Source organism: Lontra canadensis, unplaced genomic scaffold (assembly GCF_010015895.1).
Source record: "Lontra canadensis isolate GAN:19392208 unplaced genomic scaffold, GSC_riverotter_1.0 scaffold59, whole genome shotgun sequence".
Lineage (NCBI taxonomy): Eukaryota > Metazoa > Chordata > Mammalia > Carnivora > Mustelidae > Lontra > Lontra canadensis.
Window position 1 is genome coordinate 12542784 of NW_022631053.1, and position 26625 is coordinate 12569408.

General features: G+C 35.4%; 1 protein-coding gene across 3 annotated transcripts in view; it reads right to left on the reverse strand.

Moving 5' to 3' along the window:
* The window catches only part of CNTN1 (contactin 1), a 346709-nt gene that overhangs the window by 103910 nt on the left and 216174 nt on the right, over window positions 1–26625 (reverse strand). For all 3 annotated transcript variants that reach the window (XM_032877020.1, XM_032877021.1, XM_032877022.1), the window contains 4 exons: window positions 21351–21501; window positions 16850–16977; window positions 16357–16532; window positions 856–976 (listed from right to left, as the gene is read on the reverse strand). In XM_032877020.1, coding sequence (XP_032732911.1) covers window positions 856–976; window positions 16357–16532; window positions 16850–16977; window positions 21351–21501 — 576 coding nt within the window. The remainder of the gene's footprint in view (window positions 1–855; window positions 977–16356; window positions 16533–16849; window positions 16978–21350; window positions 21502–26625) is intronic.

Sequence of the window (26625 nt, forward strand, 5' to 3'; positions counted from 1 at the left end):
TTGGCATTACTTGAGCCTAGCCTTGAAGGATGGCTAAAGATCTGGGCGACAAACAATGATGAAAGGACATGGAAGTAATGCTGTGATTCAAGGAATAGAGGTAGAAACCTCAGGATGTCTTTGTGGACTGGCTGGACAGTGGAGTTGGTTACATGGAATGGTAAAAGATTAAAGCTAGACGGGATGAAGTCGATACATGGAGCTTTTCGCTACTTAACTATAAAAGGAGTGCTCTTTACTCTGAAGGCAGTGAGTGAAGAGCCAATGAATGATGTTTAGACCTGGCCACACAGCTACAGAACACAGGTCAGTATCAAGGGGGCTGTACTTCCAATAAGGGGGTATTACAGCTTGACCTCAATTATATGTAAGAAAAAAAGCCGGAGCCTAAAAACCAGCAACAAATAGAAACACGATACATATATACATTTTTTTATTCTAAAATGATAGCGATAAATATGTAACACTTCAAGTTACAGTAAATAGCATCAGTATGTTTTTTCCATGCCAAAAAAAAAAAAAGTACAAAAAGAAACAACACTATCCTCAGCACATGAAAAGTATTAGCAGACACTGAGAACTTCTGGTAAATACTAAGTTTAAAAGCACAAACATTTAGTAGGAGGTATGCGGTATAAGTTTCTAGAAGATATGTAGTTAGTAAAACAAACAAAATCAGTGTTGTTTACTACTTGTCTGTCATAAAATCATTCTTGGGCAGGGAGGAGGAGCTGTTCTCAAGGACCAAGACACTAAATATATAAGAATTCATACCAGAGTTACCAGAAGATTATACAATAGTTAGGCAAGTCAAATACCTCTGGTTTCATAATTTTAAAATGTTGAAACTCTTACCTCGAACAACAAGGTCAGCTGAAGCTGAAGAATTGTCCACAATTGTCTGAGCGGTACACGTGTATCTACCAGCATGCTTCAGCTGGGCGTTTCGGATAAGCAGTTCCCCATTGGAATCCAGCTGTTAGCAAAAATAGCAGTCATTCACATCACTACAATCTTCATCAATTATATGGCATTTAGGATACAAGAGGTACATTTTTTTCCCCTAACAAAATGAGCACCATTAAAAGGCATCTCATTTAGACATGTTAATTCTGTCCTGACTTAAGTTACTTCAAGTCTGCCTTCAGTATCTCAAGCAAAAAATAAAGTGAGTGACTTAATTAAGAACCTTTTCAGCCCAAATATCTTTAACGTTCTATAATTTCTATTGTCAGAGGGTCATACAGAGACATACTAAAGGATAAAACTATCTCATCGATAGCTCTTAAAGATAAATGGCAAGGTCTAAAACTCTTCATGCTAAATGTCAAAGAGGATAAATAAATGGTATATGGCTAGGAAGAATTTGGTTTTGCAAAGCCAATCTAATTGATAAATTTCAAGACATACTACAGTTAATTAAACAAAGATACTAAAAGTGTGAGAAACTGTCAAAATGGACAATTCTAACATTTTCTGTTTTGGTCAAAACGTAAACTCTATGTAAGCAGGGATTTTTGTTTTGTTCCCTGCTCTATTCCTAGTGTTTGTTCAATACATGTATTTTTGAAGAAGGCTTGAGGGACTCTTGTTTGTGAGAGATAAGGTACCATCTCAATGCAATTTCTAAAAATAACTAACATTTATTGAATGCCTACTCTGAACCAGGCTCTGGGCTATGCAAGTGCGTGTGAGTGTTTGTATGTGTGTGTGTGTGTGTATGTGTATAATCTCATTCTCTTCTGACAACAGTCCTATAAGATAGGTCCTATTCTGTCCATTTTATTAAAGATAAAAGTGAGACTTAGAATAGCCAAATAATTGAACTAAGCTCATTGAGCTTGTTCGTGAGAGCATCCAAAGTCCATGCTCATTACCTCCAAACTATTCATCTAGAGAAAAATTTGGAAAATTTATTTATTTATTTATTTATTTAAGAACCTGAGAATGAGTGGCAGGGGAAAAGGAGAGAGGGAGAGAATCTCTAGCAGACTCCCCACTGATCATGGAGCCTGACACAAAGCTCAATCCAGTGACCCTCAAGATCACAACCTGAGCCAAAACCAAGAGTCAGATGCTTAACACAACCACTCAGGCATCCCTGGAAAACTCAATTTTTAAGTAGACATTTGGTTTTCTTGACAACTAAATATACTGATTTACTATTTTAATCACATATATCCAGCTATATTAAAAGATGAAAAATTAATGGTTAGGTTAATATTTTACATAATAGATGAAGATATTGTTTATGTAATATAATAGACTTATACATTTTTAAATTTTGATTTTTTTAACAACTGCATGTGGAATGAATGCTCTGCTTTACCATAGGTTTTGCCAGTGACCCCTTCATATATTAAATTTCCTGCTGGTTTTGCAAAGTGTTCGGGTTTGCCATATTTTTTTAATTAATGTGGTTAAGAATATAGGCATACCTTGAAGAAACTGTGGGTTCAGTTACTGATCACCACAATAGAGCAAGTCAAATCAATTTGTTTTAACTTCCCAGTGCATATAAAAGTTATGTTTGCACCGTTATTATAGTCTGCAATGACATTACACTATATTAAAGTGTTCAATGGCATTATGCCTAAAAAAGCAATGTACAGGGCCTCCTGGGTAGTGCAGTCAGTTGAGCATCTGACTCTTGGTTTTGGCTGAGGTCATGATCTCAGGGTCATGAGATTGAGTCCTGCATGGGCCTCCCCCTCAGCTTGGAGTCTGCTTTGGATTCTCTCTCCCTCTGCCTCTCCCACTTATGTGCTCACTCTCTCTCTTTCAAATAAAAAAATAAAGCTTTTTTTTAAAAAAAAGCAATGTACATACCTCAATTTAAAAATACTTTATTGCTAAAATATGTTAACTATCATATGAGCTTTCAGCAAGTCATAATCGTTTGCTGGTGGAGGGCCTTGCTTTGACGTTGATGGCTATTGGCTGATGAATATGGTGGTTTTTGAAGGCTGAGGTATCTGTGGCAATTTCTTAAAATAAGACAACAATGAAGCTTGCCCCACTCATTGACTCTTCTTTTCATGAAAGACTTCTCTGTAGCTTGTGAGGCTGTTTGACAGCATTTTACCCACAACTGAACTTTCAAAATTGGAGTCAATCCTCACAAACCCTGCTGCTGCTTTATCTACTGAGTGGATGTAATATTCTAAATCTTTTGTTGTCACTTCAACAGTCTTCACAGCATCTTCGCCAAGAGCAGATTCCATCTTCAGAAACTACTTTCTTTGCTCATCCATAGGAAACAACTCTTGATGTGTTCATGTTTCATCATGAGATAGCAGCAATCCAAACACATCTTCAGACTCCACTTTCAATTCTATTTCTCCTATTATTTTCACTACATTTGCAGTTACTTCCTCTGCTGAAATCTAAACCTATTCTCTATTTGATCACAACCTCCACCCCTGTTCTACTCTATTCTTTTCTCTACTTAGCATCCAGGGTGACCTTTTAAAAATGCCAATATGACCAAATCACCCCACTTTGTAAAAACAAAACTTACTGAAAGCCTTAAAATTTTTCCTCTTCCTGGAACATGGCCAATCTGGCTCCATTTTCTAGATTCTGTTCAATATTCCAACTCAGCTAGTGCCATATCGTTTACTCGGCTCTTCAGGAAAACACTCCTGTTATAGGATCTTAAATGTATCTGTTCTCTCCCATCTCTAGTTAACCATGGTATTCCCTCTTCTGGAATGTGATCCCCTTGTATTCTCACACTCTTATCACATTCACCTAAGTAAACACTCTTCCCTTATCCATACCAACTCATTTTCTCAAGCAAAACTTTCCATTTTCTCTTGTTATATTTTGTCACTGCACCTTTTACCTTATGTCATATAATATATCTCAGCTGCAATAAAATATTTGACTGCTTATAGGATTAAAGTTGGTCTTCCTAGAGGACTCTAAGTTTTATGTGAGGAGGAAACATGCCTGCTTTGTTTATCATTGTATCCCTTTTTTATATGTGTATATAATGTCTTCTACTAGACTAATTTTTTGAGGGGGGACCTAGGTTTTATTATTACATACAAATTACTTATTATAATATTGGACATACAGGAGGAATTCAGCAAATAAACATTACACAAGTGAATTAATAAATACCTATTATCTAAAATGTCTTTATTAATTTCTTTTAGTAATTTTGTATGATTTTTTCAGGTAAGATAATGACAATGTTATAAGATAAAATAACTGAACTGTGAACAACTATTGGCACCTATATACATGAGATAAACTGCCAATAATAATAAATTTTAAACTATTTATGAACTAATTTTATGAGGAAATAAAAGTTTCAACAATAATGTGTAAATTTCTAGAAAAAAATACAGTGTACATATAAAAGAATGAAAACCTCTAAGTTTTCCAGCCACCTGTAATATGTGTTGTAAAGAATTTGACCTTGCCCAAGAGAGGTCTGTTATTTCCTCAGCTTCTGGAAGGTAATCTAAAGTGTCTTTCTTTGCCTGGGTATCATGGGTCATACTGGATAGTCTAACAACATGATTTAAAGACACTTACACAGTTTTAGACTTAGGGTCTGAAACCATATAGTGACTTAGGGTAGGGGCTTTGGGTCATGTGGTATCAGTCACTCTAGAGACTGACATTAACCATTTGGGTAATCAATTAATCATGCCTACATGATTAAGCTCCAATAAACTCTTTGAACAACAAAGCTCAGGTTTGAGCTTTCCTAGTTGCCAATACTCTGCACACATTGCCACACACCTAAGCTGATAAAGTAATGCATCTTGACTCTACAGAGACCAAATAATGAAAGCTCTGTATTTGGTACTTCTCCTGGATTCTGCCCTATACACTTCTTCTGCTGGCTGATTTTAATCTGTATGTTTTTCCTGTAGTAAACTGTAACCATAAATATAATAGCTTCCAGGGAGTTCTGAAGCCCCTTCCAGCAAATCAAAACTGAGGGTGGTTTTGGCAACCCCTGACACTTGTAGTTCATTTCAGAATTGAAGATGGTCTTGGGGATGGTGCCCCTTTGTAGTTGGCCTAACTCCTCATACTGCCTTACTTAATAGAATTCACCCAAGAGAGGTGGTAAAGAAATATTATTTTATTATTTATAACTATTTTTTAAAAATATTTGAGGCAAGGAGAGAAAAAATGTGTGTGTGTGGTGAAGGTAATAATACATTTTTCTTGAGCTGTCATAAAGGCTAATTAGCACATATTTCTGAGTAATTTTCTAGTGAGAAAAAAATAAAATAATTTAAACACTTTATATTTTTAAAACACACTGCTTTAATGTGTTTTCACCTTCTTAATTAGCACTGCATTGTGACACTAAATATTCAGTAATGGAAAGATACTAAGTAAAATCTTTTTAAGTTATTATGACAAAGATAATAAGTTATATTTGGGGAAAATAATGTTTGCATAGAAGTAAAAAGCAGTTAGTTCTATTATATGCTTTCATTATGTGAACTCACTTTTTTGGTTGCTTCCTATGGCTAAGTGAAAGATAATCCTGTTGCTAAATTCACACTATTTTAAGGAGTCATGTGATTAGACAGAAATTAAAAAAATAAAACACCTCAGAAATTTAAAATGTTTTTTTAATTCAACTCCTCACAATAAAAAAAAAATTGAGGGCAGAAAAAGAATATAAAAATAAGCAAGTTGTGAGACTATAATTGCCTTTTATAAAATATCTGTATTCTATACACCTAATATTCTTTTTTTCTTAATAAAATTGGTATCTTTCCCCCCCCAGACTCTCAGTTTGAAACACATTGCTGTTTACATATTCACTTATTTTATTCTCAGAGAAATAATGTGGTCATAATTTTTATACTTTTCACATGTAATGAAAAACACAAATTATTTTGTCTTAAAATATTATATTAAATTTATACTTTTTGAATCTTCCAAATAAACTCTGTAAACTTTTAATTAAACTAGTCTAAAAGTTCACTGCTAAAGTACTTTTAAATGTCAGTTCTGCTTTAAACATTAGGACTTAGGTAGGTAGGTAATGATGGACTACTTGTGTAAAGTAATAATAAGCAACTTTAACCCTTATTTTCATTTGCTCTATATTTAGTAAAGGTGGCACTGAAATATCTCAAGAAGGAAAGCAAAGGAAAAACATACTATATTATTTCCAATATAGTTGTGTACATATAAAAGCTTTCCTGAAATTTTTATAAATGGTAATAGCTCCTTCCATACCTCAGGAGAAGCTGAGGTTCTTAGTGGTTGACAGAACGCTTACACAGCAAGTAAAGATCATGGACCTCAGCACATTCTAGCCACAAATTAGATACGAATGCTCTCTATATTTTCACTAAAAAACCACAGTTTGGCTGAATTACAAAACGCTTCCCTTCTTGTGAGGAGAGTTGAATCACATACTGGAAATTGTGATAGCACAACTCAGGGATGTTCCAAAGTATAGATGTGGTTTACCACTTAGAAATTTCCCAAATTTAAATCAAAAGACTTCCAAAATCCAAATGCCTCTTCCTTTCTTCCCCCTCCCCCATGAACTAACTCTACAAATCATCCCTGCAGTATCAATGAATCTAACTTACCAAGTTCTATTAACAAACTGAATGAATCATAATGAGCAAAGAAATATGTCAGATGCTACATACAAGGTCAAGCTAAAGCTTATGGCTCATAATAGCTGTCTATCAACAAAAACATCTCCTTTGTTCCACTGCAGCTCAGAAGCAAGGGCCAGATATAGAAGGTTGAAGGAAAGAATATCTTATAAAAAAATATTCTAGAAACTTATAAGCAAACGCTATTAAATATGATTGATACATGTTCTATCTATGAAAAACATTTTTTTTTTTACTTTTGGTTTGTTGGATTAAAGAAGGAATAACCACAAACTTCACCACCAGCATCACCAACACGATTTACAGCAAATACTTAGCGAGGGTTTCAGAGGTACCAGGGACTATTATAAATAAATATTCTATGTGTGCAGACTCACTTGCTCTTGACTGCAGCTCTGCGAGCTAGCTCTGAATCCTATTTTAAGGAGGAGGATGCATTACTACTATTAACAGTAGCCACCCCTGCTGCTAATACTGTTGCTGTTGACAGACTACTTCTGCTGCTACTAATACTACTATGAAAACTGCTTCTGCTACTTGCATTACTGCTGCTGCCTCTGTGGCACTACTCCCAAACTCCTGGGAATACCTGATCTAATTGATTAGGTGTCTTTTAGATGTCTGGCAATGTGCTAGCTACTTCACCTACATTTTCTTATTCAACTTTTATAATGCTCAGGGAGATACTACTTATGTTTCCCTTTTATTGAATTTTTTATAGATTTATTTATTTATTTGAGAGTAAAGAGAATGCTTGCATGCGAGAGGTGGGAGGGGCAGAACAAGAGGGAGAGAATCTCAAGCAGACTCCTCCCTGGTGTGGAGCACTCCATATCCCATGACCCTGACCATGACTACATGACCCTGAGATCATGCCCTGACCTTAAATCAAGAATGGGAAGCTCAGCTGACAGAGCCACCTAGGCATCACTGTGTTTCCATTTGAAAGACAAAGAATTAGAGATTTTCAGTGAAGTGGCTGCTGGAAGGCTCCACAGTCAACACATATTACTGGTTTAACCAGGTTGAATTGTTTCCAAGATGCTGTTTCATGAAACAGACAATGGGATTTAAGTTCACAGTTTGGTAGGTAAAAATGGGTAGCTTCTCATAGCAGAAAGAATACAATGTTATCATTTTACATATCTAATTATTAAATTTGTGATCTATTTAAAGGTTTAAATGTAAGAAAATAGGAAAAATAGTAGAATAGTATGGTCACCTGAATAACAGGCATTAGATTAAAAATTTGTAAATTTACCTAGTTTGCTTTATCTAATTAGTTAGCTAGTTAGCTCTATCCTTCCTTGTCTCTATATACAATATGTCCATCTATTATTGAATCCTAGAAAAACAAATTATTGATATTATCATACTTCATTCCTCAAATATTAGAATCTCCCAAAAAGTCCATTCTCTTACATAATCACAAAACCATTTCCACATGTAATATAATTAACACTAATTTCCTAATATTACCTAATATTCAAGTTAGTGTTATTTTAAGTAATGTTTCAGCATTAAGATTGCCTGAATGTGAAAAATATTTTTAAAGGTACAACTTAAAAATATTATGAAAATGAAGTAATATCATTATAAATATAAAAACTTAGGTAAATTAAGAAAGTGGTCTAGAATTATTATTAAGAGATCACCAAGTATTTGTAGAATTAATGGAAAAGTTGAATATTCTTAAATTTGGCTATTTTGATGGCTGAGGAGTCCAATTTTGATCACTTGGACAACTTTAAATTAAACTTCCAAAAGAAGAACATTTCCTGTAATCATTCTGACTGATGGACAAAAACATCAAAGCCTTGGATTTAGAACCAGTATTTTAGAATTGAAAGTAAACTTGGATATTAACTCAAATGGTTTTTACACGGGTTCCCATTAGCCTTGGGGTTTTGAAGATCTTCAGGGATCACTTGTAAAAGGAAGGGATCAGATGGGAAGTTTTGTGGAATAGAAAGAAACGAGAGTCCTCATGACAGAACACTGTAGTCTCCTACCCATATACCCACACACACACACAATTTCTTTACTCGGAGCAACCTCGCCTTCACCTTTTTTACTTATTGGTTTCTGATTTAAATTCTCTTTGCAGAATGGATTCTGCTGCTAAAAAATTGTTCTTTTTATTTTAAAACTTCTGATGTGGCCCAACTTCCTCATACGGTATATGAGAAGCCTAAGGCTCAGAATGACTGTCCTGATCAAGGTCATATAATCTATTAAAGGCCAAACCAGAACAAAACTCCGGATGTTTAGCTAATGTTCTACTCTTAAAAGCAAAGTGAAAAAATTAGATAGATTTTTTGGGGTATGCCAGCTCATGATGAAATCGTGTATTTCTAGTGTGCTATCATAAATAAAACATCCAAGTCCACATGTAAAATTATAAAATTCTTAAGATACTAAAAGATTACATGTTTATTTTTCCCACTTTTTATTTTAAATATGTCCTATATTTTGCCACAATAATTATTGCAGTGATGTTGGAGTATGTAAGGAGTTCTATGTACAACAAAGGGGACTTTAACTTTGAATGAATTTTTGGAGATTCTTCCAAATCAATTCATTTCTGAAGAACAAAGATTTGCTGTTCTATGTCCTAATCCATTTACTAGCACTGACATCAACAGATGCTTACTAAGGACCAGACTATTGGGTATTATGCTAGAGAAGAGCCCTTGCTGACATGGTCTGCACATAGGAAGTATGATGATCTAAAAGAAGTCAACACATGTATATAGACACAACTAGTGAGCATAGATACCTATCTTCGTGTTTCGTGGTAGAAAATAGCAAATAAAAGACAAACAGCTAAGTGTAAGTAAAGGTTTGTTAGTGAAAGGAGGGTCAGTAAAGGTACATGTTTTGACAGACTGAAGTATAATAGAATGTATTACCTGCTTATCAGAATGTTCTAATGCTTATCAATCAATCACTCATAAGAGCAGAGAAAGGATTTGGCAACTGGTAGAATGCCTTTGTGAGTTTTGTGGCAGTCACAGAACTATGTCAGGGGACTATATATGTTTTACATGTTTCTTTCTCTCTTCCACTGCCCACCACAATTTGAGTCTTAAATTTACAAAACACATGAAATCTATCATCCTCTGCTACTCACACTATTTTGGAAAATGTTTTAGTCAGCCTCCTATAATTTTTTGTTGTTCTAAGCACTCTCATCTGCTCAAAACAATATAATTTCTCTTTGTTTCTAACACATCATGCTTAAAACCTTTCAGTGGCCAGTCTCTTTATTCCCGAGTCTCTCTTTTTTCACCTTCCTTGAGAGTAGCCTTTCTCAACCTTGGTACCATTGACAATGTGGACCAGGTAATCCTTTGTTGTGGAAAATTGTCCTCAACTTCACAGGATGTTTAGCTGCACTTGTGCTAAACAGATGTCCATAATGCACAGCCCTCCCCCCACCTCCCCATAGTGGGGGCAATCAAACTTGTCTCCACATATGGCCCAAGTCCCCTGGGGAGAAAAGTTGCTCCCAATTTAGAACCACTATTTTAGGGCTCACATCATCTCACTGTGCTACTGGTCTTCTGTTCTACTTCCTTAAGCTCCAATTTGATCCTTTCCTTTGCTTGGATTATGGCCTGACCTTCCTTTTCTTTTCCAACCTCTACTCTACAATTCCAGGCAATCTTCACCTTCTTACTCAGCAGTAACAGAGATCCAATAACATTTTTAGTATTATTGTTCCCTCTCCACTCTATCTCTCATCCTGTCCCTCTACTCTCTCCCTTTGGATGTGCAGAAGCAAAGTTTCTGTTCAAATTCCTAATATATTCTAATATGAAATATGTATGTCTTAAATTTAAGCACAATTTTGTGATACATTCCATATAATTACTATTTTATTTTAAAAAGAAAACCTTAGGGTAAGAGATCTGTCTTCCTTTGTTTTGAATGGTGTTTTCTCTATAGGCAGAACAAAGCATTTCCATGTACCTGCAAACACACACATACGCCTACCCACCTAAAAGAGATCATAAAGAATTTCCTAGAACTAAACACCACCTGAAACTATGCAGACTTGATTTATAATGTATTGCAAAACTTGCTAATAGTATAAGGAGAATGAAGTAATTTGGACAACCTTGAGTGAATGTAAAAAGTACATTAAACAAAATTATAGAATAAATTAGGAGTTGAACAGTAGGGTCTTAGAGTGCTTCAAACAATGGGAGGGGGATTATTTAAGCAGCACAGACAGGAGTGCTAACCAGTGGACTAGAAATTAGAGTGGCGAGGCCTCAGCGTCTGCACTTGGACCACCTTGGTTTCAAATCTTCCCTGTCACCAACAAGTGGTACTATTACTTTTGGCAAATTACTTAACCTTTCTAACCTTTATTTTTTCATTTTGAAAATTGAGAAAAATCACTATAACTGTGTTCTTTAGAGGACTGCTGTGAAGATCAATTGAGAAACACAGGAAAAACACTTAGTCTAATGTTGGCCAAACAGAAAGCACTTAATAAATGTTGACTATCATTACCTCTCCCATTGCCCCTGGCAAGGGAAGACTGGAAATTTTTGTTTCAGATTAGGTACCCAGTGTAGCAGCAGTGCAAAAATTAAAGAAAATTGAGATCTGTAAGCAGAAAAAAACACAAAAAGACAAAAAAAAAAAACCACAAAAAAACAAAAAAACCCTGTATGCAATAGCCTCTGGAAACTTCAATTGGGAATGATTGCTCTATTATATACCATATTAATAATAACTGCCTTCAATCTGCCAGAACTTGTGCCAAGCACTTTATAAGCATTCTCTATTGAATCCTCACCCAAATACTATGAAGCAAGCAGTTTTGCAAACCCAGTGAAGCAACCTGAATGAAGTAAGTGAATTATTAATAAAATATTAGAGAGGGAAATCTGAAGTTTAGAAAGGCGTAATCACTGGCTCAGTCTCACAGAAGAAGTGACAAAATGCAGCCCAGAACCCAGGACTGGTTGTGGCAGAGCCTCTGAACAATTCAGATGTTATTTATGAATTCAAAACAGACACATAAGAACTTCTTGCTCAATTACAATGTTAACATTTGTGTGTCAAGATAAAAGGATAAAAGATATTATAGTGGCAATAATCAGAATTGGAAAGTTTAACTCTTGGTTAACTAAGATAATGGCTCTGACAGGGAGATTGTTATTAAATAGTTGGAAGAAAATAACTCAAAGGAGATGTGAAAAGTTAGACGGCCATTGAAAAAAAGTAATTTCCACAGATCAGGCATCACCATGGGAGAGGCATAAAATGGTATATTACAAATCTGTAATTTTTGGTGGATATTCCTAAATCCTTTCCAGAATAAAAGGAGTTATAAATTAAACTGATAATTTAAATGATTCTGTCTTTAGTATTGACTCTAAGAAAGTAAAAACCTATTGAGCTGGAAAATCAAAATATAAGCTATTTTGTAGTTGGACTTTAAACCTACCTACTTGAGGTAGGAAGAGTTACTCCTTTTTAGTATTTGCCCCATAACTTTGATAGACTAAAAGAATGCCAGATAAACTGCTTATAAGCTTATTGTATCAAAGCTTCAAATTTTAAAATTTATGATGTATATTTATTTATATATATTCTTAATATCCTCCTATGCATAAGTTCAAGTTCAAATGAAACAATTCCTGAAACTGTTTACATAATAATATATCATTAAGTGAATGGTTTTTGACAAAATGGAAGAATAAATTACATAACAGGTAAATTAGATAATTAACTTACTTTTTTCTATAATTAATATTAAGTGTTTACACATAGCTTTAAAATTAGTATCCGTATATTTTTTAAGTGATTCATTCAGAAGAGTTTTTCATGAAGCAGGATCATTAAATATAATGACAATTTACTTTGGGGGAGCTAACTATAAATTCTTAAAAGAAATGTACCTCTTCAAAAAATATAGTTTTTTCATGATAATTATATGAATAAAATTGAAAAAGTATAAAGTAGAAATTTTTAAGTCACCTATAATCATATATCTTAGACCTAACTATGGGAAAATCTATTTATTTAATTTCATAAAGCTTCCAGTCCCAATAAGTCCACACTGTGAAATTTGAAGCCTTATGCAAGGTTGCCACCTGGTGGTCAAAGTCAGAGTAGCAAGCTAAAATCAAAGTATACCTGACACTGAATAGAATTCATCATTGAAACTAAACTGGAAAACACAGACTTACTTTGTTGAAATGAAAGGCCTAAAAGCTTGATTTATATACTCTATCTTCATTAATTAGAGCTTCTGATATTAACTTTTAGCAACTAAACTTATTAAAACCAATGATGATAACAATATCAGTTTTAATAGCTATCAAATTATTTACATTTGAATTTTAAAGTCACACAGGACCTCTACTGTATTCTGGATTAGTGCCTGTGTTTATCTTATTCAGTGTCTTATTTACCCTACTGCCCGTCACTGTTCCTGCTTGTACTATATGCTCAGTACAATATTTTTAAAGATTTTATTTATTTATTTGACAGAGAGAGATCACAAGTAGGCAGTGAGGCAGGCAGAGAGAAAGGAGGAAGCAGGCTCCCTGCTGAGCAGAAAGCCCGATGCAGGGCTCTATCCCAAGACCCCAAGATCATGACCTGAGCCGAAGGCAGAGGCTTAACCCTCTGAGCCACCCAGGTGCCTCTCAGTACAATATTTTTAAATGAACAAATGATAATCACTAATTGAAATGTTGTCAGGATCAAGTAAAATATCAAAACATTATTTAAGAAGTTCCCCAAAATTATGTACTGACACATTTGTCCATGCAGTCTGAATAATAGAGAAATGAAGTCAGTAATATTCCTTCCTTTGCATTTGCTGTCCTCGGTGCCTGACATTCTCATTGTTTGGATTCATGAAGCTTGAGGTAGGAAGATTTGCTCCTTCTGAGAGTGATCTGTTAATGATCCCAACATCAATTATTACTCATTAGGATGATCTACCAAAAGATGGATCAAACACATCCAGTGTTTTTACTCGAACTTCATGTGGTGCATTTAGCAGTGAAGTCTGACTTTGAAGTTTGCTTTGAAAGAGAAGGAAGATATAAGAGAAGGCTTTCGAGGTCTGAGGTTCAAAAGACAGAATTAAGTTTAATAACATATTTTAAAATAAATTTTTTTCTAGGTTTCTTTTTAACTATTTAGAGAACTGAATCGACTTGCCCATCTAATGTGCTACAAATGTGCATTTGATATTTTTAGTCAATTAAGTTACATATCTAGCCAGTGAACATGTTTTCTACTGCTGATCTTACTTGGTGGACCGAAGTTGAAATGTGAGTTCAGGAGGTCAGAGCATGGGCCCGCAGTTAGGTTCTGCACTGGATTAGCTGAGGGTCAAGTACATGAACCTCTGGATCTACCAACAGCAAAAGGAGTCCAGTAAGTAATCACCAAAGTCTTTTATGTTTTTTATGATCCAGTTCAGAAGGGAGGGGCTGGGGTTGGGTGAGCCTGGTGATGCGTATTAAGGAGGCACGGATTGCATGGAGCACTGGGTGTTACAGGCCAACAAAGAGTCATGGAACACTAGATCAAAAACTAATGATGTACTGTATGGTGACTAACATAACATAATTAAAAAAGATCCAATTTATTATTTACTTCTTAATTATTATTCCAGTATTTCTTTATTTTCCTCTCTTTTTAAACCATGGGGCTCTTCTTCCTTCTTTTTTTTCCCCCTCCTTCCCTCCTTTCCTTTTTCTCTCTTCCTTTCTTAATTTCTTTCTTTTTTTTTTTTTTTTGGAAATGTTTATTTACATCAACAAATATAACGTAATGATTATTTTGAAGAACATAAGCTCCACATACGAAGTTTCAGCTTAATTTAGGACAATGTATACCCCTAAATCTATTTACATAGACTTCGTTGCAGCTGTTAAGTAGCTATTGTATGAACTATGGTTGTGATAGTGTTGAAATTACTCAATATATAACACCAAGAAACTAAGCAAATTCAAAAGTCTATTTTTTAAGTAAGATCTTTGTTTAGCTCAGCTTTCCTTAAAATGAGTAAAAACTAAGTAGTATTTGCTTTACTTGTAAAACAAAACACAATTTGAAGAAATTATTAAAGATACCAGTGCCAATTTTACTAATGTGGGGAACACTTATGATTAAGCATATCAAAATATTTTCAGACATATAAGGAAAAATGTCACAGGGTATAATGTTAAAATAGTTCCCTGCCAATTCCCAGTTGTTATTTTTTTAAAGTGTAAGTTTGGTTTAGAAACTGAAAGATGGGGGTGCCTGGGTGGCTCAGTTGTTAAGCATCTGCCTTCAGCTCAGATCATGATCCCGGGGTCCTGGGGTCAAGTCCTGCATCAGGTTCCTTGCTCAGCAGGGAGCCTACTTCTCCCTCTCCCTCTGTCTCCTGCTCATGCTTGCTCTCTCACTCTCTCTCTATCTCAAATAAATAAATAAAATCTTTAAAAAAAAAACTGAAAGACAATCAGCAGATTTGCTGTAAATTTATAGCTATAGCTATATCTGTTAGATTAAAATGAAAGGAACTGAATTTATAGTTAACATGTAGAAGGATAAACATTCATTACTGCATGGGTAGTTGTTTTATTAAACTAATAAAAATGTAACAAGAAATGTTTCTATCTAGTTAAAATCAGTCTCACTCAACCTGACTGAAAGCCTGTTTTGCCTTTTAAAGCGTTTAATTCTAGAAAAAAAAAATTAAAGAGCTAGACAATTTGAAAGGATATGATTATTATAGGTATATATCAATCTTCAGATTTCATAGGACTTTAAATATCCTAAATATTCTACTATATTACTATTTTACTGAGTTAATTCAAACTCTTATTTCTATACTAATAATTGACTTCTAAAGTTAAAATTAGTTTTCTTCAGTAAGCATATGCTCTCAGGTTCCTAACCAATGGCCTTTCTAGAGAACAGGCAGGTAGGAACAGTGGTCAATTTGCCTTTTAAATACAACTGACCCTTGAACAATACAGAGTTTAGGATATTTACAATATTTACAGTATTGTACTTATTGAAAAAAAACCACACAGAAGAGCATCTAGCATGTTGTTCAACTGTCAACTATTCATGGCAACCTAGGCCATTCTTACCTTATACCACTGATGTTATCGGTCAATATTCCTGCACTACTTCCCAGTCTTTTCCCTCTATTTTCTTTATTTCTATAAAGGACAGCACTATGCTTACTTATAGGACTTGTGTCATGTACGCTTTCCGATTCTTAAAATAAAATAAAATATAGCCATTTAAGCATTCTAAAAATCACATGGACTAGTTCTCCAAACCCTCCCATATAGGTATTTTGTCTATTTCTGAACCTCAAAGAAAAGAGAAATGCCTTAAAGTCATCATTATAATAAAGAATAAGTCCTATGCTCTTACCTTATTTAAAATGAATAAGAAGGCACTAGCACCTAGAGTACAGATACAATGAGGGATAGTACACATCAACATAAAAATTATAATTAAGGGAAAAATAGACCTAAAGCTCAATAAATATTTATTGATTTATATCTCTACCAGAATCCTTATAGCTTGCCATTTTTAAAAAGGTTTAGGAGTGTTATGATTGATATAAGGAAATCCATGAAAAGCTTTTTTTTGCCCTTTTTTCAGTATCATAAATGGTTATAGTAATAGGAGATGCAGTCACATAGGGTCACTGGAATGTCAATAAGATGAAACTTAAAACACATACCATAAAATTCCGCTGGTAATGAATGTTTTCTTTGTTAAAATCGATCACATATCCATTGAAGGACCAAATAAAGGTGAGATCCAGGGCGGGATCAAAGGAAGCAGCACACTGCATGGTGGCATTTTCTCCAACAGTAATATCAGCATTAATTGGGGCCAATATAATTCTTGTGGGATCTATACAATTAGGAAAAAAAAAAAGGAAGAAAGCACAATTGAAGAATATATTAGATACCATATTTTCTAGCATGTTAAAAGAATAAAAATCAATATATATTTTTATTTCTCTGAGCAAAGGGAAAAAGATGTTTTCAGATTCAAATTCCAGGAACAATTTCATGAAGCAAGAGATTTGCCCCACAGGCTTTTGAAATGGAAACTTATCAGTACATGAAGTGTCTTAGAAGCTTAGTGGTGAATCATGTCCTATAGTATTTTAGAAACTCAGCACTATTAAACTAGAAAATAACAATATTGATCAAGGGGTTTCTTACCTGTAATAACAAGAGTGCCAGTGTTATTAGCCCTCCCTCTGTTATTTTCTGCAAAGCACGTGTAGATACCACCATCATTCCTTGTGATGTTATTTATTTCCAAGCTGCCATCTTCCCAAATGAGTATTCTATTCAAGTGAAAGGAATACATTCCTCACAAAATTTAATGAAACATTTTAGTGTTCTTAAGAGTTCAAACACTGTCTTTTGATTGTTAAGTTTTACACAAATTACTTGACCATAAGATTTTTTTTAAGATGAAACATCCTAAAAAAAAAAAAGAAAAAAGAAAAAAAAAAAAGAAAGAAAGAAACATCCTAGCCTTTGTTTATAATATTTTTTTTTCCCAGCATTGACAAATTGTTTTAGAAAGCCACCTTTACCTTTTTCTTGGTCTACTGCAGTATTTTTTTAGAGAGAATCTTTTTTTTTTTTTAAGATTTTATTTATCTATTTGACAGACAGAGATCACAAGTAGGCAGAGAGGCAGGCAGAGAGAGAGAGGGGGAAGCAGGCTCCCCGCTAAGCAGAGATCCTGATGTGGGGCTCGATCCCAGGACCCTGAGATCATGACCTGAGTCGAAGGCAGAGGAGGCTTAACCCACTGAGCCATCCAGGCGCCCTACTGCAGTAGTTTTTAACTAGCCTCCTGCTTCACCTTTTCCTGTCTATAGTCTCTTTTCCACATAGCAGCCAAACATGAAGACCTAAGTGACATAAGTTACACCATGTCACTCTTCTGCTCAGTGACAGCACTCTCCAGCTCAACTCCCTCCAGGAACTTTCCATTTCACTCAGAGTGAGAGCCACAGTCCTTTGATTCCCGTGGAGGCTGGACAATCTCACAGGGTTTTGCACCTTCAGCAAAGAATTGCTAGATAATTCTGGTTAGTATTGTATGCATCCATGCACACATGTGCACACACAAGGCACTGTTGCTGTCTTGTCACCCTCCATCCCATCCAGCTTCCAAGATTTCCTCACCTAATATGCATTCCATCAGACATACTTTGGTTTTACCGACTTACCTATCCTTCCATCTTATTTGTTAACTGTGAAAGCATACTAACTCCAGAGAAGAAAAGAATTTTGGAGATACTCTCATATAAATGGCTCAGATAAAGATCACTTCAAAACTGATAATAGACCATAGAATATCAAATGAACAACTACAAAGACATTCTGTTGTAGAAAGTGTATCATTTAGCCCAAAGTAAAATCATACGATTGAGAACCATTCAAGGTTTATGTTTCCTCTCTACTGATTGGAAACATGGCAAAACCATTTTACAAGGCAATCAAGTGCTTGTAGTAACTTTGTAATGCAGAACCATTTTTTGTAATTACATTAATCAGAATGAGATTGCAGTCAGGCTTAAAAAGACAGTTATTCAAGTTATTCCTTGGATATTAGTTTTAAACAGAAATATTTTATTTCTCTAAAAATAATTTATTTGTTGAACTTTTCTTTATGCATGCTATTTTACAACATTTAACTTTATTTTTACATGAAATACCATATCTATTATAAAGTGGTGCTTATAGGAGCGCCTGGGTGGTTCAGTGGGTTAAGCCTCTGCCTTCAACTCAGATCGTGATCTCAGGATCCTGGGATCGAGCCCCACATCGGGCTCTCTGCACAGCAAGGAGCCTGCTTCCCCCTCTCTCTCTGCCTGCCTCTCTGACTACTTGTGATATCTCTCTGTCAAATAAATAAATAAAAATCTTTAAAAAAATAAATAAAGTGGTTCTTATAACCTGAATATTAATGGATTAAAGTAGGGAACAAAAACTGGATTTATAGACTCTTTTGTCAAGAAATAATACAATTTGATTCAAAGACTAAAAATATTCTGACAGGATTAAAATAGTAAGATTTTAGGAACTAGACTTTTCTTTTCCTTTTTTGAATACATGTTGATATTTAGGAAAAACAAGTCCATGAAACATGGTTCTGAGAAAACCCTTGGTTGGAGAGGCTCCTAGCATTCATTAGTCCTTATCAGAGTCAGAGAAGGATTTTTTTTATTTTTTCATTTAGGGGAGAGAGTTAATGGTGGGTCTAAGGGGAATGCTGTGCCACAATTTTGTTGCAGGAGTAAGTACCTAGAAATGGGACTACCTTTTGATCATATCTTTGCATTGCTTATTGTCTGATTATTAATGTCTCATCAGAAAATCAAACAAATTAATTCTCCCTTTAACACTGATTCTTCTAGCATCATGTTGCTGATGTCTTAAAAACTTAGTCAAGCATATTCCCTTTTAAAGTTAATCTGTTCAGGGAAATAACTGCTGTTCCTGTGTACTCCCTCTCCCCAACCCAACCTGTCTTTGTCCAATACACAGCCATACTTGGGATCCTCCTAATAAGAGAACCGTGTTGGGTCGGGTTCATTCCACAAGTTCAGGGCTCAGTTTGGAGATTATCAATATACTGTCAGAAGGCTACTTTAACCTTTCCAGCTTTTAGATACATCCAAATAGAGATGATAATACCTATCTTACCTACTTTTTTAGATTGTTGTGAAGAATGTCTCTTACACGCTTGAGCTAGAATATTCCTTTAATAGGCAAAATCTACATTTTCCTCTTTTATTTACACCTTTAGACCAATGCCATTACTCAAAGATGAGGTTAAAGCCCCCTAGCAAAAAACATTATTAATGATCTGGATTATTATGTCTCATCCCTTAAAACTCTTCTCCATTCTCCTCTAAGGACAAACCATACTGATTTTAGGTCTTACATTCTTCACCATATTCACTTATATTCTCTGCACCAGGCCCTTTGTACATGATTCTATCACTGCCTGGAATATTTCCTTCTCCCTCACTTTCACATCCCATTTCCTATCCTGACTTTCTTTTCTCCATACTTTAGCACTTTAGTACTATTACCGTATCTTCTAGGAAATTTAAAGAAACCATTTGGTGTGGCTTTTAAATAAATACTATACAAGTCACATGTTTTATGTTTTATGTTTTATTTTAAAACTACCAACAGGCTACTTGTTAGGAAGTAGTTTAATATTTTATCTTGTTAGGGACTTCAGTTTTATGTTTTATCTTAAAGCAGGTAATGGTGTACTTATTAGGAAGATGAGAAATTCCTGTTAATTTAAAAAGATGGGAAGGAATGATTTATTCTTGAAGTCACCTTTATTAAAATTTTTCCCATTGAAATACTTAATAGGCTAACTGCATAAAATTAAAACAAATATAAATGGATACAGAAGGCTGTTGGGATTAATGTAGAGCATGAAATCAACCATAATACCTGGCTTGCTAAATGTAACACAGAGGCTGTGGGGGTGAAGGAAGGTTCCAGAGAAGGGCACCAGCCTTTGGAATGCCAGACCTGTGTGATCACTCTGCCCTTGGAATGCCTCAGGGAGTTGCCTTTCTTTAGGCTTTCTTAGCCCAAACAGTGGCCCTGTGATCTAAGAGATGTATACATTGTTTCTTAGGCTATGTTTAGCAGAACACGCAGATTAATATATCTTATCTTTCCTGTAAACAGATCCTCCTAGTTTCAGTAAAACCCCTAGTCGCACATCAAGTGCTTCAGAAACAATGATAAGGATTTGTGATTATCCAGAAGGATCAGTAAAAGCAGAAGCAAAGAAGAGCGAGGGGTCTTTCTGAGCTTTGACCCCTGTGCCTTCTCCTCTCATTCACAGCAAAGTTCAGAGTCATCTTTCAAACATCGGTAGGGGATTGCTGGCCATTCCCGGCAGAAGGCTTTGCTATGAGGGGAGAAGTCAGAGATCATTTTTTTTTTTTTAATTTTATTTTTTATAAACATATATTTTTTTTCCCCAGGGGTACAGGTCTGTGAATCTCCAGGTTTACACACTTCACAGCACTCACCATAGCACATACCCTACCCAATGTCCATAACCCCACCCCCCCAACCCCCCTCCCCCCAGCAACCCTCAGTTTGTTTTGTGAGATTAAGAGTCACTTATGGTTTGTCTCCCTCATTTTTTTTTTCTTAAGATTTTATTATTTATTTATTTATTTGACAGACAGAAATCACAAGTAGGCAGAGAAACAGCCAGAGAGAGAGAGAGAAAGAGGGAAGCAGGCTCCCCGCTGAGCAGAGAGCCTGATATGGGGCTCGATCCCCAGGACCCTGAGATCATGACCTGAGTGGAAGGCAGAGGCTTTAACCTACTGAGCCACCCAGGCACCCCCAGAGATCATATTTTATTTCCTATTGTTCATCTTTTTCCTGAGGCCTTTGGCAATTTACCAAAACTTTCTGAGTCTCAATTTTCTAAATTCCTTATAAATTACAGAAACCTAGAAACTGAACACTGATGATAACAGATAGTAAGAGTGAAGGGTAAGCACCTCTGTTTATCTTAGAATTATGATAGTTTCTGTGGAGAAAAGTTAGAACAACCAACATTTACATTAGTCCTCTTTAAAGTCCTCTTTAAAATGAACTTTGCCGAACAGTAAATTGCAATCAGATTTCTGTTTTTTGAACTGACCTGCTGCTATTGACAAGCCACTCTGTCCCTTTACTCCACGAAAATTTGGGTTTAGGTGCTGCTTTAGGTTTGCATTCAATTATGACCCTTCCTCCTTTAGCAGCCAAGATCTTCTTCTTCATAGGATTCATTTCAAAAGTTGGAGCCAAAGCTAAAAGGAAATAAATTATTATTATTATCTTTTACTAAAAAGGAAAAAAAAATTCTTCTATAGCACCTTTTATTCTTTTGATTAATAATCAACAGAAAAGATTAATCTCACCAAATAGTATCAGATATACCGATAGACATTCCATACCTAGTATTAATATATTTTCCTTTTATTTAATAACATTATTGATGTATATTTTACTTATAAAATTCACATTTTTAATGTACAAATCTTAGTGATAACGGATTATAAATTTTATTTAAAATCAAATGCTATGTATATATTTACCTTGAGGGTAACATCTAATTTAATTGTTTTGACTCAATTGCGCAAGGGAAGTTAAGGGAAATACTAGAAGAATTTGAGCACCATTATTAATACTGACATAATTCATAATCATAATCAGTACTCTCAACCACACTTTCAGCGAACTGTCCCCAGTATACAAATGCGAGAACTGATATCTATTATGATTATATAATTTGCCAAAGTTACCACAGCAGTAACAGGTAGGATTCACAATTGAATCAATTTTCTTCTGATTTGTAAGCATGCTCTCTTCATTAAACAATGATTCCTCCTTCACCATCCAATATTTATTGAGCACCAACTGTGTACAGACACTGAGATACCAAAATAAAAAATATTTCTGCCTTCAGACCTACCTGCAAACAGCTAGGGCTGTGATGGATGCAAATCACTGAGGGAAACAAGCTACCGCTAGAGCTTCCCCTTACATCAAAGCACAGAGCAATAGTTATGAGAATAGGATACAGAGTCTCATAAAAGATTACTTCATTGGTGACACGCTCTATCTTTCTTAAGGTCTCCTACGCCTGCCTCATTTCGCAACCTCCTTGTATTTTAGCAGGCTTCCGGGGGAATCCCGTCCATTTATGTTGCATGTCCAAACGTTGGTATGTAACCGTGTCCTTTGGGGAGGCTTTTCTAGGCTCAAGTGTATCTTCATCCAGATGTTGACTCTTCATCCTCTAGTCTGTGATTCTCAAATTCTGTTTGTGCATAAAAATAATCTGATGATCTTGATAAAATGTTGACTAAGTAGGCCTGGGATGAACCTGAGATTCAGCACTTCTAACAAGCTCCCAGGTGTTGCTTTTGCTGCTGCTACTCTGTGGGAGACACTTTTTAATGGCAAGGATTTAATTTATCCCATTGTTCCTTTAGTCTGAGTTTTGCTGACAATAAATCAATACATAACCAACCAACTTGTGTTGTACACCTAACACAGTGTGTGGTATTTTGTACAATCTCAAAAGATACTTTGGGTGACATACTCCCTGTCAAATATGAGAGAAAATCTAATGGGATTATTTTTTTTAATCTAAATTCATCTAGAAATGAGAATTTTTCTTGAGCCAGTTAAGTTTTAATGAAATACCTGATCTGGTACAGTTGTTTAAATAACTTCATACTTGACTAATATTTGAATTTATAGTGACAGAATCTAGACCATGCTCTTACATATTTTAGAAGTGGTAAAAAATAAGGGAATATTTTCCTCCCAACTAAGAAGAGGACATGAATTTTTTTATTCCTTTCATCCTTTACTGCGCCTATTCAAATAATAATATCTGGTGTAGAAAGTTCCCAAAAAATACTTGGTGGATGAATAAATGAATTATCTAGATAACGAAAGAAAAGATGGTAGTAAACAAAAATAGATGGAAACAAATATAAAGATGCCCAGAAACATTGCTCTCAGGCTAAAAATGCTGTTTGTTTGATTACTACAGTAATAGTCATTAACTTACTACAAGATTTTGTGCTTGAATATGGAGAGAACTTTCAGCCTAAGCAGTTGAATTTTCATGGAATTTTGTAATGTATGATGATAAATTGTTATAAAAAACAGAATGTTAATATTGGGGGAAGCATTTAAAGTCACTTCCTATCTTGTATGAGTCAAAATGATTTTATTGCACCTCATACCAAAGTAATACGGCATGAAGCCTAAACCTGAATGTTTGCTTGATACCCAAATAAACTAGGCTAAATATATTAGCAAGGAATTTTTACTTTGCGGGGAAGAAATGGAATATGATTGTCAACATTATAATAAGAGGCAGGGAAAATTAAAATTAAGAAGGCCTCAGCTTTCTTTTTATTTTTATTTATTTACTTTGAGAGAGAGAGAGAGAGAGAGTGCGAGAGAAAGCCAGCACTAGCAGGGAGGGGCAGAGGGAGTAGGAAAGAGAATCTCAAGCAGACTCCACATTCAGTGCAGAGCCTGACATGGGGTATGATCTCAGGACCCTGAGATCATGATCTGGGCAGAAATGAAAAGTCTGACGCCTAACCCAATGATCCACCCAGGGGCCCCAGACTCAGCTTTTTTTCTAAAGGTAATTTTTTAAATATTTTCTTGCAATTATCTCATTTCCTTTCATACTCTTTCAGCATCACTCAGTTTGTAGTGGTAACAATGTTCTAAAGAATTCCCCTTTGGTGTAGCAATAATAAAACAGGCCATACTGAGTCACTGCTTTATCTTTTTGGTAATATTTTTGGTTGTAAAAGAGAAAGCCTGGCTACCTAGATTCATAGGACTAAAGCTGATGACAGCTACTTTAAATAAAATGAAAGCGACGTAATACAGTAAGACCTTAATTAAAGTAGGTGTAATGAAAGTAAGGAGAATGTGAGATTTATGGAGTAACACTGAGAAATTTAGTAGATGTAATAGGAAGAAAGGATGCAGTGTATTCTGTCATTCTATAGAACAGAATTTTTCAGGAGGACATGTGAATGGGGACAAAAAAGAATGAATTTAGCTTCAGGCTCACTAAACATGGGTTACCTATGAGGTTACCCAATGAAGATTTCTATTAGGAAGCTTTATGTTGAGCTTAAAGCTGAGGATAAAAACCTAGGCCAGTGATATAAATTAAGGAATCACTGATAGTTAATGGGAGAAGAAATTATCCCATATAGAATACATGAAAAAGGGAGGAAGAGGATAGAATGGAACCAGAGCAGGAACTCTGCAAGAGAGCAAGATTTCTAACTGAGCAGAGGAAGGGATAAAGAGGAGAAAATGACAGTGGTTGAGAATAAATCATCTGGGAAGTGTGAAAGCATGGAGTCACCAAAGACAAAGGTGCAGAGAATTCAAGAATAAAACATGAAGAAGAAGAAGCATGAGGAATACGAATGCATGTATGCCCATGGAGAAGAGATACATGTTCGCATCAAGTCAGCGTAAGGGAGAAGAGATGAAGATGGGGCAGAGATAAAGGGATTACAGGCATCCCTCAAGATATTGCAGGTTAGGTTCCAGACCACCCCCATAAATGAATATCACAATAAATGAGTAAAATGAGGTTTTTGTTTTTTGTTTTTTTGTTGTTTACCAGTACCTGTAAAAGTTACGTTTACACTATACTATATAGCCTATTAAGTGTGCAGTGGCATTATGTCTAAAAAAATCCAACGTACCTACCTTAATTTAAAAATGCTTTATTGCTAAAAAATGTTAACCATCATACGAGCTTTCAGCGAGTCATCACCTTTTCGCTGGTAGACGATCTTGCCTCCATGCTGGTGGCTGCTGACTGATCAGGGTGGTGGTTGCTGAAGGCTGCGGTGTCTGTGGCCATTTCTTAAACTAAGACGACTTTGAAGTTTTCCCCATTGATTGATTATTCCTTTCATGAAAGATTTCTCTGCAGCATTTTACCCACAATTGAACTTCTTTCAAAATTGGAGTCGATCCTCCCAAACCCTACTGCTATTTTATAACCGAACTTGATGTAATATTTTAATTCCTTTGTTGTCATTTCAATAATCTTCACAAAATCTTCAACAAGAATTATGCTACATTTAATCTTCCCATGCTCTGAATGTTTTGTTGCCATCCAGCAAAGCCTGGACGACAGCACATCTGTTGACAACATAGTTTACTGAGTATTTTAAGCCCTCTGTTGAGAAAAACTGCTCGGGAAAAAAATGCTTTCTTTCAAAATATTCCTGCTCCTTGACACGGCTCCTGGTCACCCAAGAACTCTGACAGAGCCGTGCATGAGATTAATGTTCTTTTCATGGCTGCTAACACAACATTCATTCTGAAACCCATGGATCAAGGAGCAATTTTGACTTTCAAGTTTTATTATTTAAGAACTACATTTCATAAGGCTCTAGGTGTCGCAGATGTTGAATTTTGTAATGCATCCCAGCAAAGTAAATTGAAAAACTTCTGAAAATGATTCACTCTTCTGAATACCATTAAGAACATTCATGATTCATGGGAAGATGTCAAAATATGAACATAGGCAGGAATTTGAAAGTTGATTCCAACCCTCATGGATGACTTTGAGGAAGTAACTATAGATTTGGTAGAAATAGCAAGAGAACTTGAATTAGAAGTGGAACTTGAGGATGTGACTGACTTTCTATAAAATTAAAATTAAGAAGGACTCAGCTCTCTTTTTATTTTTATTTATTTACTTTGAGAGAGAGAGAGAGAGAGAACTAGCACTAGCAGGGAGAGACAGAGGGAATAGGAAAGAAAATCTTAAGCAGAGTCCCCATTCAGAAGGCTTAAAATACTCAGTAAACTGTTGTCAACAGGTGTGCTGTCATCCAGGCTTTGCTGGATGGCAGCAAAACATTCAGAGCACAGGCAGATTAAATGTAGCATAATTCTTAATGGCCCTAGGATTTTCAGAATGGCGAATGAGCACTGGCTTCAACTTAAAGTCACCAGCTGCATTAGCCCCCAACAAGAGCGTTAGCCTTTTCTCCTACAGCTTTCTTATCCCTCTCAGCCTTCATGGAATTAAAGAGTTAGAGCCTTGCTTTGGATTAAGCTCTGGTTTAAGGGAATGCTGTGGCTGGTCTGATCTCCTCAGACCACTAAATTTTCTCCATATCAGCAATAAGACTGTTCTGCTTTCTTATCATTCATGTGTTCCCTGAAGTAACACTTTTAATCCCAAGAACTGTACCTTTGCATTCACAACTTGGCTAACTGGCTAGTACCAGGGGCCTAGCTTTCAGCCTCTCTAAGCTTTTGATATTCCTTCCTCACTAGCTTAATCTTTTCTAGCTTTTGTGTGAGAGTGAGAGATGTCTCTTTCACTTGAACACTTAGAGGACATTGAC